Source organism: Trichomycterus rosablanca, chromosome 26 (assembly GCF_030014385.1).
Source record: "Trichomycterus rosablanca isolate fTriRos1 chromosome 26, fTriRos1.hap1, whole genome shotgun sequence".
Lineage (NCBI taxonomy): Eukaryota > Metazoa > Chordata > Actinopteri > Siluriformes > Trichomycteridae > Trichomycterus > Trichomycterus rosablanca.
In genome coordinates, this window is record NC_086013.1 from 3017281 (window position 1) to 3034661 (window position 17381).

At 38.8% G+C, this 17381-nt stretch overlaps 1 protein-coding gene across 1 annotated transcript; it reads left to right on the plus strand.

Moving 5' to 3' along the window:
• Positions 1-3619: 3619 nt before the first annotated feature.
• On the plus strand, positions 3620-12622 carry nrgna (neurogranin (protein kinase C substrate, RC3) a). The gene is made up of 3 exons (XM_062988851.1): positions 3620-3766; positions 8580-8726; positions 12141-12622. Exons 1-3 carry the CDS (start codon positions 3752-3754, stop codon positions 12159-12161), a joined length of 183 nt encoding a protein of 60 aa, XP_062844921.1. The 5' UTR covers positions 3620-3751; the 3' UTR covers positions 12162-12622.
• Positions 12623-17381: the final 4759 nt, after the last annotated feature.

Here is a 17381-nt window from a genome sequence, read left to right on the forward strand (position 1 = left end):
CTGCAAATTGCTTCCGTTTGGCATTCACTTTGGCATTACAACCACATTGGTTGGGTTATATATAATGATTGGTGGATGTGTGTTTATGCTATAACTGTAGCCCACTACATGTCTAGTTGTTGATACCAAACATTTTCTAACTGTTTTTTTACTCACCTTCTGTTTATATCTACAATTTACAGTGACGGCCCTGGAGCTCCATTCCTCGCCCAATTCAACGCTCACTATCCCGTGCGTATACGACTATGAAGCACACGGAAGAATCGATCAGCTCTCTCTGCAGTGGAGAAGCCCTAAAAACCAGCTACTCTGCCATTTCATCAAACACAAGTCATACAGGAACTGCACTCAGGGCTACTCGGTTCTCTACACACCGGGTAACATCAGTCTTATCATCACAGCGGTGAGGGACGAGGATTTCGGGAGGCATGTGTGCTCGGTGAGCAAGCGCCATGCTTTCTCAGACTATACCATCGATATTGTAGAGAAGACAGGTGGGTATGAGTTCAGTTGTGTAAACAACACATGAACCAGCGGCCTTTCGATTACTAGTCCATTACCTTAACCACAAGGCTACAACTTTCCTAATAAGAAGAGGTCACGTACTATTGGCCATTTACTGTTTTTGAGTTAGGTGGTATGAATAATTTAAATAAGTTAAATTATGTATTACTTTATATTGTGTTTAGAAGCCTGGACTCCACCAGCGGACAAAGAGGAGCACTCAGGTTTGTTTTTAGTTTCTTTTGTGTTGTTACATTACTTTGTCAAGGTCCAGATCCCAGTGGTTTTAGTGGGAAACACTGGGCGCAATGCAGGAACACCCTGGACAGGGCGCCAATCCCTCACAGGGCTTCGTCTATCCCTGCTTCCTCTTGGACATAGCCAATTATGTGTGTGTAAATGCTCAGCCAGCTGTTGCCACATCTCAGGGTTGAACTCGGATCTCAGCAGAGATAGGCCAGTGTTGTAGACTGCTGTGCCACCTGAGCACCCTGTTAATAATAATGATTATGTATTTATTTATTTACCTCAGGTCATGCACAGGAGCATCTCTTCCTGCTGGGGTGCAGTCTAATTCTGTCAGTCTTCGGCTGCTGAGACAGCAATGCACTAAACATCCAAAACCAAGCTTGCTTAATCATTTTAGCTTTAAATTTTATGGACGTTTTTAAAACATTAGACCTGCTTTTAAGCTTTCTGAGTAAAACTGAGACTATAAATGAGTTTATTTACCATGCTTGAGTGTAATAACTAACAGTAGACACTAGATGGAAGCATGTCCATTCATGTAGTAGTATAATAATAAACGGCTGTAAGCAGTGATTGGCTGTGTGGTTGGGACAGAGGCATGTTTACCTCAGTGTTACACCACCTTCCCTGTTAATTACACTCTTTAATGGTTTGGGCACTGAGGATATCAACTGTTTCAGAATGCAAGTATCATTTTTCCTGCATTATTGTTTGATATAAGTAACAGTCTGTGATAACCATGATCATCATCTCCTGTCAAAGATGTGTCATACATATTCAATAGGAGACACATCTGGACTGCAGGCAGGTCAGTCAAACACACGAACTCTGTGTCTACAAAGTCCAATGTATGTTTCAGCACATACATTTAACAGTGATTTAAATCTGTCCAGATTTCCTTATTCTTTTCACAATACTATGACTGGTAGATGGTGAAACGTTCTTTTTGAACTGATTTTTGACACAAAGCGATGAGCCAGGACCCATATTTTCTTGTAAATTCATCATTTGTTTATATTTACATTTACATTTGTTAAAATAGTTGAAAATGCAATGAATTTGGTCAGTAAGACATTAAAAATCGTTTCTTTGTACTTGTCATTGAAATAAATGTTCAAGAGAATGAACAAATCACAGACTCTTGGATTCATCACATTTTACAAGATGTCCCAATTTAAACTCTTTGTATTTGTGTATAATTACAATATTATTATGTTAATATTATCTGTTTTTTCCTCACTGTATTACATTCTCTTTGTTGGAGAACATAAATAAGAAGATACATCCGAGTGTGTATGTGTGACACTGAACTGTCACGTCCAGCTGTGTTCATTATGTATGTGTTCATTGAAATTGTGAAACAAAAAGGTGAATTTATTTCTGTTCACGTTCCCGTTATCGGCTATCTGTGCTCTATACAGTTTTAAATGGATGGAATTTAAATGCACTGAAAATATTATTTTTAAAAGCAAGGACTTCTATATAATATACTCTTCAAAATGGCTAATGGTTTAAATTGCCAACATTAGAAATGACCTAAAGAGCTATAAAAAAAAATGTACTGCACCCTTTCTGAAAACCTGTTACTGTACATTTGCTACCATGAGTTCTCTGTTCATGACAAAATGCTATGTAATCTTAATAAAAACAAATCCATTATGTTAACTTCATCCATATGCAATATAGAGATAACTAGACCTAGGATATTACTGTGGCTGTATTAAACACAAAGTAACTATCTTCACAGGACTGCCTTTTCACGAATAAATCACAAACCTAGTTTATGGTAGTGCAATGAATCTTGTCAGAGACTGCTTTCCTTTTCCATGGTACAGACACAGACTGTCCATTGTCAAATAAGCATGTAAACATGCAAAGTAGTTTTAAACATGCATAGTTTTTTTTCTAAATTGCCACTGGGTATGAGTGTGCTTCACTGCCATGGACTGGTGCTTTGTAAATGTTTTTTTGTGCTTGGTGCCCACTGTTTCAGGACCCCCTGTGTCCATGACCAGGGTGAAGCCTCAGAATAACAGACCATGCGTGTTCTGACACATCTGCAAGCAGCCTGAGACTAAATGGGGGTGTTTAAGGCAACAAAACATTTGATAACATTTGATTTCTAGTCCAGTACCTTAACCACGAGGCTACAACTGCCCAAAGTTTATGGTAACAATACACTATTGATCACAAGGTTACTGGTTCTAGCCCCACCACAGACGTTTCACTAAGCAAGACACTCAGCTCTGCTTTGCAAGCATTGCAATCGGCAACTGTTGTAAGTCGCTTTAAATAAATGCCATTAATGGAAATGACTTAAGCCCATTAAAGATGCTGTGGTAGGATCTCCCTTTTGCACAGTTTGTTATAGTGTAAATTCCATTTTTGAATGGAAATAATTGCCATTTACCCACTAATCTATACTTAACTGGGGGGCACGGTGGCTCGGTGGGTAGCACCGTCACCTCACAGCAAGAAGGTCCTGGGTCCGATCCCCAGATGAAGCGGTCTGGGGTGCTTTCTGTGTGGAGTTTGCATGTTCTCCCCGTGTGGGTTTCCTCCGGGAGCTCCGGTTTCCTCCAACAGTCCAAAAACATGCAAGTGAGGTGAAGTGGAGATACAAAACTTAAACTGATGAATCTTGTGTAAAGAATAAGTACTGTTTCTGTCATGAATGTAACCAAAGTGTGTAAAACATGATGTTAAAACGCTAATAAATAAATACTGTAAATAATAGCTGAACTGACACTACAGTGTTTTAAAGGTAAGCGGTGTGACAAATGGCCTGCTCATCCTCTGCGATGCTGATTGGTCGTTACCTGAGATGTCTCGAAATCTGATTGGTCTATTAAATCGAGGGCGGGTAGGAGGGAGCGCGAGCGGCTATAGATCAGAGAAAACAGCTGCGGCGCGCGAGAGGTGACAGTAAAGCTGCTGTACAGTCGCCTACCTGAGAGCAACTTTCATTAATCATCGTTAAAACTCTCCTCAGCGAGTCATGGACTGTCGGAAAGTGAGTAAATTCGTTATAAAAAGCTGTTTATGTAAGTTTAGTAAGAATAACGTGTGTTAGTTCGACGTTTTAACTGTTTAAAGTTGATATTTTGAGGTAGTTTTCGGTAATTGGCAATTTATCGTATCTGAGGTGATATTGTTTATTTTTGAATTTTAACGGTCGCAATTTTAACGGCTGCATCGCGCGGAACAAACTCACACCTGCTGCTGTTACATAACAGTCAGTCAGAAGCTCAGTGTGTGTAGGATGTGCATTACTGCACCCACTGACTTCCTTTATTCCTCCCTGTCAGTTTCATTCTTATTTCTATTATTATTATTATGTTTTTCTCACATTAAGTGTTATTTATTTATTAATTTATTTAGTAGGATTTTAACGTCGTGTTTTACACACTTTGATTACATTCATGACAGGACGGTTAGTTACTCGTTACACAAGATTCATCAGTTCACAAGTTTAACGTCAAACACAGTCATGGACAATTTTGTATCTCCAATTAACCCGACTGTACGTCTTTGGACTGTGGGAGGAATCCGGTGCGCCCGGAGGAAACCCACGCAGACTGGGGGAGAACATGCAAACTCCACACAGAAAGAGGGATCGAACCCAGGACCTTCTTGCTGTGAGGCCACTGTGCCACCCCCATTAAGTGTTATAAATTATCCATACACTGGAATAGTATAATATGTGTATGATTTTTGTATGTATATCTTTGTTTGTTGTATTCATTCATTTATTCATTCCAAATGCATGGTTCCAGTCAGGGTGACGATGAGTCCGATGCCAGGCAAGAATACACTTTGGAATGGACTTTTGGACTGGGTTTACAAAGGGTGTTAAAATGTGCAAGTCAACAAGTGTAGATTTAATTTATTTTGATTGATTTGTTTGCTTAAAATCAAACAAATAAGATTTTTAAATACAGCTAACTGCACTGATGTACATTTAGAGGTGTTTGGCACAACCGACAAAGAATTGCTGTAACCTTTGTCTGCTTTTAAGAACATAAAGGGCAGGTTTGACATTTGTGCTGCTGTGATAATGTCAGCAGCCTTTTCACTCACTACTTTACTTAACCCTTTAATAGTCTGCTCAACCAAGTCTAAATATTTAGGTAAAAATAAGCTGTTTTAATTCATTTAGTTTGGTCCGTATCTGCTCCGTGGTTGACATGTGATTAACACAAAAATATTGGTAGATGACACCCAGCCTTTCTAACCTAAATGTCAATTTGAAGCTTTTTGTGATCATCTCAACTGTCTGGTAGAGGCTTATTAGAAATGCAGTGTGCACTAGTAAATCATTTTAATTGGTTGTTGTTGGTATAGTCCCAAGAAACTAAGAAATGCAAAGAAAATCATTTTTTAAACATTATTTTCGTTGTGAGACCATTAAAGGGTTAAAATGTTATTTTAAGTCATAATTGGCTTGTACAGTTTGTCATGTGGATGTTTATAACACAGATTTTTAACTAAATTGTTCACGTTGATGACAGATTATGCCAAACCCCTGTGTACTGAAGTGTACTTCTCTACGTATGCACAATTGAGACCATCAGTGCAATAGCTACAATTCTTATACTGACATAAAGCTGGAAAAAAGTGCAGAACCGGTGCAGAACGTATCAGTCATATTTTTTTACTCTCCATACAATACTGAGATTAGAGCTCTGAGTTGGTCTGATACCTGATACTGGTCTGATACTGGTGTCCTCTGTAACTGAGTAGATTCTGGAGGCTTATTATGTAAAAAGCAGAGGTGGAGGCATGATGTTGTCCTGTTAAATACGTTATGGCTAAAATGTGAAAAGCAGGCGTATTGAATGTTCAAGAAAAAGTCTTGAATCAGAGTAATTGTAATTCATTACACAGCAGAATGTTAAAATAATGAGGTTCGGGGGTTAGAGTTTCATGTATTGTTTAGGAATATTTAATGCCGGCAGGTTTGCATAATGGAAATAAGCTCTATATGTAGGTCTGTCTATCACAATTATTACATAACCACATATGTGCAATTATTTGGGCTTAATATGATTTAGATGAGAGAATTAAATCTCCAGATTCTAAACTCCTGCACTTTCATGCATTGGCAAACACCAGTTTCTTTTTCAATTACTCTAATATAAACAAATCACTGTTATCATATTGTAATTACAATTTTCACCCAGGAACTTTATATTATTTGTTATTATATTGTGATGTGACATGTTGCTGGACTTCCTTTAAAAAGTTTTAAAGGGCTTCAGTAATGGGTTTAATACATTTCTTTCAGCCAGTTATATCACCTGGGTCATATTTAAAGTTGCACCATGTTGTTTTGATAGTTATGTAAATATATAATTACAGTGGCATTCTTATTTTTTTATTGCTACAGTATAAATCGCAGTAATGCAATAAAAGATCATACATAAGGCTGTCTAATAATCAGATATAAATGATGTGAAGAGTTGACTTTTATATTGCTAGTTAATGTCATTACAATATTAATGGCCTAATGTGGTACTAATAGTAAATAAATAATGAAATAAACAAATTTGTAAGTGAGCCTATTTACATTTACAGTTGATTTTTTTGTATCATGTGTAATGTGATAATCTTCATTATTTCAGAAGAGTTTTAAAGTGGCTTTGATATTAACAACCTCACATTCCAACACATACTAAACTTAAATATGTTTTTTACATTTTGTAGTTGAAGTCAGTCTGATCTAATAGGAACTGAGAAAGAAAAAGTCTCCTCAAACCCAAACTTGTTCATCCTCTTATGTAAATTATTACAAATTTCCTCCTTTTCTTCACGGTGTAATGTTACCTAAGACTGAAATGCAATGAAATGGTCTGTTTGTGGTCATTTACATTATATTTACATAAAGTCATTCGGATGGCCAACTTAAAAAAATAGCCAGCCCTGAAAGCCTAATGATACTAAGTAAGCAATTTGAAGAATCTGTACTGATCTATAAAGTCTTAAAACATCTAGCTGGATAGGTAGAAATAAAGATAAATAAAACACATTCAGCTAAATGTTATTGCCTCCTAATTACAGACAAGTAAAATATGTTCTCTTTATGTATAGAACTGACGTTCCAAAAGAGAGAATTTTTTGTTATTTTTTAGTTACAAATTATTCTATGAGTTGTTTGAATATGTGTTATTAAAATATCTTTGCTAAATAGTTTGAAGTAAAACCTATGGAGAAACACTGATGCACACTGAAAGTGCATTTCCAAGCATTGCTGGGATTCTTGTTTTTTAATTTATTGTGTTAGTGTTTATGTCCACATTTTTGCCAGAAACATTGATTTACCTGAGCTAGATTCCTGTGGTCCTCCAACACAAAGAATATGGAGCTTTTAAAAAGCTTTGTCCTCTTTGTATAATGCTCTTTCAGTGGCAGAAACAAAAGCACTGTGGAACGTTGAGCATTTTTTTATTATTATTATTGAGTTTAGAAAATTTCTAGAAGCACTAATTATCTGAATGGAGTAAAAGACTGAGCTTGATGAGACAGATGGTCATTTGCATGTCTCAAACTGACAGGACATCGTTCCAGCACCACACGTTCACAAGTGCACTTTGCGCAAGATGTTTTTTTGAGTCAGGACTGGACTCGGTTAAAGTGCGTAGACTATGCCTAAAGTGCATAATTCTTTACCATTTTATTATTGAATGAACAGTTAAAATACAATAAAAGCTTAAAACCCTGTAAAGCATGGCAGCATTAGCCTGCTGTCACTGTTTGAGCAGAAAGGAAAAGGTGAGCCCACAAGGCCTTGTTTGTTGTACAATACATGGCATGTTTATCCCTCCTTCAGAGCGAAAAGCCTCTAAGGCCTCTGATCACACTTCCCTTTCCATTCATGTTTCATAGTAAAGTTCGCCTCACCGACGCAAGGCCTCTGTCCCTGAAGAGGAATTAACCCCCAGTGGACAAGCCGAATTAGATGAGATGATGGAAACTCTGGCACCCACAGGTACAGATGACACGGACCAGCCTGGTGGGAATACTGTAAAAAGTGATCACAGAGAGCCATTAGGGAGGAAGTGTGCCTTTGACTACAAGCTGGTTCATTATAGTTACGTCTAAGGGGAACTGGTGAGATCTCATGGCCTGAGAAAATGTTGATTTGTTGGTTTTGTTGTCCTGACACCAGGTTAAGTCACTGAAAAAGAATTGCTGTGATTAGTCTGTCAATGCTTGTGGATAAGAGATGTTAGGTTGTAGACAAGAGTAATTAGTCTCTCACTGCATGCATGTCTTATAATGGCTTTGCACGGGATAACACAGATTTGGGGTTTAACTTTAATGTTAATGTCAAAAAGCTAATTAAAAAATCTGCTCTTATTTGGCATCCTGGCAGCATTCTGTTGTTTTTAATTGTCCTTGAACTCATTAGTAGTCCACCTGTTCCTATTTGAATGTACTCGACATAGTCTGGAAAGATGCACACCTGTGTCAATTTACATTGCATTGTCTGGACAAAAAAAACATCCATGAAGTCCAGTTAACTACCTGTGGATGACCAGAATGAAATTCTAAGGAACCCTGCTGGAGATGTTGGCAAAAATAAAGTATCTGCAACCTTGAGACCCTCTCCAAATGAGCTCAAAAGCTATACTGGGTACCTCCCAGAGTATTTAGGCCACCAGTACCACCTTAATCACCCCTAAGTGTAAATAAGTAAATGTAGTGTTTCTAGGATAGGCTCTGGACCGACTTCAACCGATAGGGTTTAAGTAAACTATTAAGTGTTATTGTCTGCCTAAATTTTAAAACATGGATGGCATACATTATACCACTTTGTATTTTAGGAGGGCTGCTCTCAGCCACAGGACGAGGATATCATGGACATACCCCTCGATGACCCAGCCGCTAACAAGGCCGCGACTAAGATCCAGGCTGGCTTCCGGGGACATATGACCAGGAAGAAGATAAAGGATGACAAACCCAGAGATGAGGTGAGGAAAAACATGTTACATGTAGCAACCTGATCCATCTTGAAAGGAAAAAACAGACTTCACGCTTCTCAAGCTCACAAACAAGGAAATGTTTTTTCACCCAGAACTGGTTTCTCCCATGGGGGCGAGTGGTTTATCACACCTCTGCCTGGAACTTTCCAAGACTAATTGAGAATAAAGCCATTATCATTGAGTTAACTTCCTAAAAAACAAAATCCTACTCAGAACCGCTGTTAGTTGTTGTGCTATTCATGGCCTAGTGGGAATCAGTGTCAACAATTATTGATTCACAAACACCTGTGTGTCCAAAGACCCTTGAGATTCATGTTTTTGACCTTTAAATCACAAGAAAAGCAAAGCTCCTGACTTCAGGAATAACACAAAGGAAATTTGGTTGTTATCTTATGACATTTTCCAGTTTCAGTAATATCACAAATAAAAAAGTTCTATAATACTTTTACTGTTTATTTGGTCATTTGTTTAGATTATTAGTGGATTAACTGAACACCTGACCTCCAAACATTTTTCATTTTGTTTCAGTTTGACACTCATCACTGATGCACACATTTTTTATCAACTGAAGCCGAATCATGTTCTTTAAAAAGCTATAAGTTAGTCTTTAATAATTAAAGGCCATCCAGTTAAAAGCGTAGAGGTAAAAACACATGTGTAATATAAATCATCTTGCTAAAAATGCTGCATTTTGCATGATGTCAAAAGAAAATGTAATAAAATGGATTATTCGTCCTTCATTGGTGTCTAGGTTTTCCTTTATAACATAATACATGCAGGGGATGGACAAAATTGGGCAGTGGTAGCTCAGCAGTTAACGTGCTGGATTAGTAATCATGAGGTTGCTGGTTCAAGCCCTAACATTACTAAGTTGCCACTGTTGGGCCCTTGGATAAAAGCATATGCTAAATGCTGCAAATGTAAAATTAAAACCTTTAACAGTGTATTATTATAAAGGGCATAAAAAAAAACTAGAACCAACCTTTTTGTCTGGGAGGTATGTTAAATATTTCTAAAGTATAAAGGAGATTCCTTTCTCGCTGTGCTTCAGACCTTCATGTAAAAGTAATGATAGTGAAGGCCATCACTTTCACCCTGGTGTTCATCAGACCATTCTTCAGTAATTCTAGCACCCTGTGTGGGGCCACCCAGGAACAATGCACCTGCTCCAGCCCTGGTCCTGTTTGTAGATTTGTTACAGGACCCTGCAAAGCAAGCACTCAATATAAGCAATCAACCTGATGATTTGTGTATGATTGCTGCCAGCACCAGTATGGATCCATTATTTAATGTTAGAGTTTTGTTAAGAAGTTAAAACATCAGGTCAGACCAGGAGACCAGGTTGCTTGTGCAAAGTTTTGTGTTCCCCCTGGCTCTGGCTTGATATGGGGCTTAAAGGCAGGGGGTATAAGGATTGAATAGAAAAAGGTAAGTGTAAAATAAAACATAAAACACACCCAAAGCTCACTGTAGATGAAGTGGAAAATCTAATATCAAGTGTATTCAGAACCGGGGCTTGAACCGGCAACCTTCTGTTTACTAGTCCAGTACCTTAACCACTGAGCTATCACTGGCCCTACTCTCTGTGTGTGATTAACCTAACTAAACTGCAAGCTTGGTAATAAAGTTAACGCACTGATTTACTAACATGCACATGATGGTTTTTGGTGAACACACTAGACGCACACATTAAACACACACAGTATCTCACACACGCGCTGCAGATCTGCACACTGCCGCCGATAAAGGCTTTTAAAGTTGTTAGGGAGATTAAAACAGCTATATTTAGGCAGGTGAAGAAAACCAGTAGACAGCCTGAGAGATTCTATAGCATCAGGAAAGGTTGTAAATAGTTATTCATTTTACTTCACATCCTTTGTGAAGTGTTTAGATTTCTTTTTCTGTGTGTTTCTGGATATCTAGCAATTATGTTGTAAAGTGCCGGAAATGCCCTTGTCAGTAAGCTTCCACTTTCAGCCAGTATTTACTTCGAAACCTTAAATCATTTGACATTTATGTGACTTTTTTGGTGCAACTGTGAATCTCTGGTTTCCTCCCACCTCCTCAAAACACATAGAAGGTTGGCTGACTGGCTGACTGACTTAATTGCCTCTAGATGTTAGTGAGTGGGTGAATGTGTGAGTGTGTGTTGCCCTGAAGTGGAATGACACTGTCCAGGGTAGATTGCTGTAAAAAAAAAAGTGTATTTCTTTAAAAAGCAATCGAATTTATGCATTGTTTATAACATGCATTTATAAACTGAGTCAGAAAGGGACCTCTGTACCTTTGCCCATAAAAAACTGTTGCTTTCAGAATTAAATGTGATTATTAAATTGCCGACCACACCATGAGCGTGTAGCTACGATACTTTGTGAAATGAGAATTTTCTCAAACAGTGATACAGACGTTCTTTTTGACTCCATTGTTGATACCGATAAGATCTGTAACAAATCGACTGAATCCGATACTCCATACGACTGCATCGAAAACTAAACTCCACAGAGAACGTCGTCCGGAGCGATATCCTCTCTGCTGGCTTTCATTGTGGCTGAAACAGTATCCTAGCAATGCCACTTTAATTACTGGTTGCTAGGCAATAATACAGATGGCACGCAGTGGCATGTCACTGGAGTACACACACGCTGTAGTTTTACTAATGCAAAGGAAGTGCTGTTAATGCGCCGATGTACGTATATTTGCTGTAAATATATTCGTTCACTGAAAGTACGAACATGTTAAATTAGTGATGGCTTGACGAATGCTTATTAGCAATGAGAGAACCCGACCAAAGTGATATAAACAATCAGTAGTCAAGACAAATGTATATTTTGTTTATTTTAAGCTACTTGTAGTTATTATATTTTCCACATTGTGTGGTACAAACCATGTTTCCAGAAATGTTGGGACATTTTGTAAAATAAAAACAAGAATCTGTGGTTTGTCTATTCCTAAACAAAGTACAAAGAAAATATTTCCAGTGTTTTCACTGACCAGCTAATTCATTTTTGATTTTGATATTACTATAAGTAATTAAATAATATATTACTAAAGTTTTACTTGTTATATACATGTTTGGATGGAAGAACATAATGATGTATATTCTGACAGATAGACAAGACAGATGTACAGCTATTGTCTAATGCAATCTGGTCAGCATAATAGAAAATTCTAAAGGAAATTTCCTTTTGTGAATTGTATCGTCCATATCATCCAAGAGAAAAGGAAGGTTCCTACCAGCTGCTCTTACATTGTGTTTGCATTACAGTTGCATATATTAAGTAGACAGTTTGTCTCATACTGCAGTCTCAAACATTATATGCAGCTGTATGAATCACTTCTCTGAGTGTCTCGCAGTGTTAAAGGGTTGAAGTTATTCATTCTGTGCAAAAATCTCTCTTCCAGAAACAAAGAGATCAGAAGTAGCACGAAAGGACGTCCTCAGCCACCCTGACGGTTTTACACCCACCACTGCAATAACCAGAGCTCCTTTGTTGAAGAGAAACCCTCAGTGTACAATACGAATAAAGTGTAAACTTCTAAACTAAGCCTGGATTGGTGACCTTTCACTTCTGTTTACGATAGTCTGGAGAGTAGTCCATCATGCACTATAACCTTTCAGCATGTTACATAGCTATTGTGGAAAACAGGAGTTTATAATGGTTTTCTTTTTCATATGGCTCCGTTAAAGGCATGTTCTCTGGTACTTCTAATAAGAGAAAACAAATTAGGAGGATATTTATTTATTTAATTATTTATTCTTTTTTTTCTGTTGCCTGTTTCTTTATAACCTGGATGTAAAAGCTTTTACAGAGGTGTCTCTGCCTTTTCTAGTGTACCCTTGTTTCTTTTTGCTTGTTTAATAAAGCAAATTGGGTTGAATTTAATGCTGTCAGGTCATTATTTCAACATTATTATGTCCAGTTGTCCAGCTGTCTTAGTTCTTGCTATAATCACACACATACTATGATTAGTAAATATTTTGCACTGGTCAATGTAACATTAGTTTACATGGGAACATGGCATTGTATTACCGTATAAATAGTTATTACACAGTTATGTCAGTCTTATGACCCATGAATTAAGGCAGAATACAAATCTAACAGACAACAACTGAAAACAACTGTTTTTACATTACAAAGACAGGTAATGCAGTGGTCTATTATGCTACATTTGAGTAGCAAACTACTCCATATGTGCGATGCCTCCAGTAGGGTAGCGGCAGCATTACAGTCAGACAGTTGCTACTCAAAGTCCATCCTGAACTCAGAGTTTGTCTTTATACTTTTTTAGCCAATCCCTGCATTTGTTTATCTTTGAGAGCTTGGGTTGTCGCTCAGTGGTGGATTGAGTATCTGGCATTGGCGGCAACTTGGTTCTCATTCTTTCTGTTTTATTTTATTTTTTCCACTTTTCTATAAGATTGTGCATTTTGCTGGGGGCTTTTTTACTTATGTCCTATTTGTTCTTCTTAGCCACAATATTGGTTAAGTATCTTGTAATTGGGTTTATTCTTATAATATCGCTGATGCTGGGATTCACCTGGCGCCTCCATTGCAAGACACGCTCTGCTAACTATCCAGATAAACAACTCTTTTTTAATAAATATTTCCTTTAAATATTTCCTTTATTTTCCTTGTGTTCCTGAGTGTCTTGTGTGTTTTATACCAGGCTGCCGAGGCTCCAGAAGTCATGTTTTAATTACAGTACACAAATCACACTGAACTGAGAAAGTAGAGCAGCTTGTAATTACCTCCTCCTGTTTTTTTTCCCTGGGTAGACCTTAAACACGGTCGTTCTTTAGCTCTCAGCCATATTTTTAAGCCGCTAGAAAAGAAGCTCAGCGTCGATCCACTGTCAGAAAACGGCGAACTGTAAAACATACAGTGAAAGACTTCTGCAACTGTTCTTATTCTGTGACTAAATATTGAAACACAAACAACTCAACTGGACTACTCCGACTGCTTTCTGCCAGGTCTTACCATGTCCACTATCACACCCCTGCAGCCACCCTACTGCTGCCACATGAACCCATTCTCCTCACTGGCCAAACACAGGCTAGCCCCAACCTTCCTTGGAGAACTTTTAAACCCCATTCTGTACCTCGCACCCTTCAAGCAGAAACTCTAGCTTGTCTTGTCCCACCAGTCAGGACTCAAGGAAGAGTTGCGTGTTCCCCCAAATGTGCTGGGGCTCCTTTTGGAGGAGGCATCTGCTCGCTTGAGGCATATCTGTAATCTGTAAGAAAATAAGCAGTGGTCAAAGACTGGGCATGTAAATTTTTAGGGAAATGAAAAGTGTGGTCACAGTCGCAGGCTAGACACACTCATGACGCAGAGCCACATGACTAGTTGTGATGGTCAAACCATGGTCAAAAGATCCATTACAGAAGTGAAGCACCTGTTTCCCTTCAAACTTCTCTTTAAACTGCTCCATTCTAGTCAGGGTCACAATAGGTCAAACCCCACCAGCCCATTGAAGGAGAATATAGAGTATCCACTCCACCCTCTGCATGCTTCTGACAAATGGACAAGAATCATAGAAATCCATGCGACCCCAAGGGAAGCGTATGAACCCCCTCACAGACAGAAACCAGAAGCAAGAGGCAACAAATTCAAGTCTCCAGAACCCACGTTGCTGTGTTACTACCGGTCTACCAGCTGCTCTGCCAACTGTTCATCCTGCAAATTCCAACTGTTGCTTTTCTCCTTGGACGAACTGCTGCTGAAGCTTCGAGACTAAAAATACTTTCCAAAACGCTGGATGATTAAATAAGACTCGGGAGTGCAGAGAGTTCATATTTGAAGCAAATCTGAGGAGGAATAAAGAAAACGCTCTTAATAGCCAAATCCCTTGAAGGAAAGTAAATAAATATTATTTACATATGAGCATCATACCAACTGCACGTAAGTTTTGCCTGGCTGACAGATTGGATTGCTGGAATGGGGTATGGACCACATAATACATTATTATATGGCCAAAAATGTATGGACCAGCAGATTGTTGGACACCCTGTTTTAAAAGCAGTGGGAGTTAACATGGAAGAGCACTTCCCTTTGCGGTTATAACAGCCTCCACTCATCATAGAGGGCTTTGATGGCACCCTTGAATGGCTTCAAGCTCTTCCAGCCCAGGACGGTGACTTACAACCAGAGGAACCCTTAATCCAAGGCTGTTGTTATAATATAGTAGGAAATTGGAATGCCAACCTTGTATCAGTGCCCTTGTTTTTAAAATGTGATGACCAGCTAGCGTCTACATACTTTTGGCCATATAGTGCATATCCAGTGCATTGTGTGCATTTTCCTGGCTGCCTTACGCTTATAACTATGCTTGTCTGAGTCGAGCAGAGCCGAGCTGAACTGTGGAATGAGGGCCTGTGCCCACTCAGCGCCCACGCAGCCCGGCTCCCACACGGCCAGCCACTCGGCTGGGGGCGGCAGAGTTATGAAATGTGAATTTTCACTCGGTTTCCCATAGCAACATCACCCGTAGAGCCGTTCCCGAGAAGCGCTCGGTCTCCGGGCTTCAGCTGTTCGAGTTTCATTTCCAGTGCTCCTCGTGGGTGAAGGGAGCCGGAGCGCTAATGGAAACGAGCATGTTTTCCCAAACGTGCCAAATTTGGAGACGGAGGGTTGCCAGATTGGACGAATTCACATCTTTTTTGATTACACTGGGTTAAAATTGGCCTGCCATTGATACATAAAAACAGTGTTTTAAAATTGAATTTACTGTCTGTTTATTGGCTGCAGATGAAGTCAAGAGTGGGAATAAATTTGGAAGGGAAATGTTGGTCATGGAGGGTTTGGGGATTTTGCAAGCTGGTTTCTTATCAGTGTTGGGACAGTTCTGTACTCTCATTCAACTTTGTGACAGTGTCTCCTAATTTCTCATTTAAATTAATATTGATTAGAGCTGGCAACTTCTCTGTGTCCATATAAATAAAGTTAGTTTGACTGCATCATTTACACACTATCGCCAAGCTCGGAAAGAAAACCCAGACTGTCCTCGTACACTGATGAGCTAAAACATTATAGCTACCCTGAAAAGTCCAGGGTGTTCGTGCCTTGCGCCCAGTGTTTCCCAGTGAACCCGAACCCACCATGACATGGGTTTGGTCATGTAGTAATATGTGGTCTTGTAGTATTTTAAATAACTACTAATTTTACTGAGATAAGTAGGAATAATAAAGCGCTGAAGCTCTCTCTACTGAAATAATTGGTCACAAAGCCTTGCGTATTTTTCTAGTCCAGGATTTTTTGGGCTTGTTTGAAAGGTCGTGACCTCCGTCCCTTTCTGAATGGGTAAGCTGTCACTCTGAATAAACTGTGTGTCTGGATTGTATTTATCCATTCAGTCCTCACCACAACAACAAGAAAAACACTGGAATGGTTTTAATGTTTGTTGGATGATTGTGGATAATGAGCAGGAAAGATGGCATTCCTCAAGCACCCTATGAATGATGGGATAGCGGGGTTAGGGTACTCAACTGTGATTGAGTTCTGATTAAGTTCTGCTCAGTGGGCTTTGATGGAATTGTTGGCTCAGTCGGACTGTTTACATACAGTCTGTTGGCTGGGGAACAGATCTATAAAAGGAGAATGATGACCCATTTTTTGGGGGGTACACACACTTCAAACTTCAAACTCGTGTCGTGTTTCTGAGTCTTTAAAGTACACATGAAAGTGACATTTTAAACTATTACAAATGTACTTATGTTTTGGCTCTTTTTATGCTTTTGACGACCACCGACAAGCTTCTAGAACAGAGGTGTCAAACTCAATTACAATGAGGGCCAAATTAAAAATCAGGACTATGTCGAGGGCCAAACGGTCAACGTTAAGTGCAAACCAAAAATATATTTAGGTGTATTTAGGTAGGCTACATTCTTTTTATGAATATGTGCTAGAGCCAGATGTTTGGCACCTTTTCTTGGCTGCCGGTTCATTAATGTTCAGGTAAGGTCAGTGCTGAGTTAACCCTCAAGATGGAGTGAAGGTGTGCATCAATGAGACGAAATTTTTGTTGATTTTTGTTTGGTGACCTTTCAATACAGTCCACATATTCACAATAGAATGAAGACCAGGATTTAAAAACTATCATTTTAGCCTGGCTTAGCCATTGAAAAAAACTGATGTGTGTTTTTAGTCCATCAAACATTTAATTGGCCATTTATGATACTTTTTTCTAGCTGATTGGTTGAAGCTGTGTTGAAGAATCAAAAGTCAATCATTTTTCTTCATTATTCTGGTCACGTTCCTCAAATCTAAAGCATTTCCAGATTATGTATTTTACCACCACCACGCTTTACAGTATAGTGCCTCACCTTCCTTCAAGCAGTCCTCCAAACTGTTGGGGTCATTGTGGCCAAGTAACTCAAATTTTGCTTCATCTTATGTCCAATTCTCATTCTGTCGGCTTTTTAATTTGGCTAATTTTGGAACAGGGATTTAAGCCCATGACAATAAACAGGTCGCTTTAGTGTAATACGTGTTTCAGTATAAATGTGATCTACATTTTTGCCCAGCCTAATGTGACTTTGGCTTTTCTTCTTGACCTTGGCAGATAATCTAATTTCAGGTTTTAAAATGGCACATTTAAAAATATATAATCCATCTTCTGAGATCTGTCCAGCGCTTCCTACAG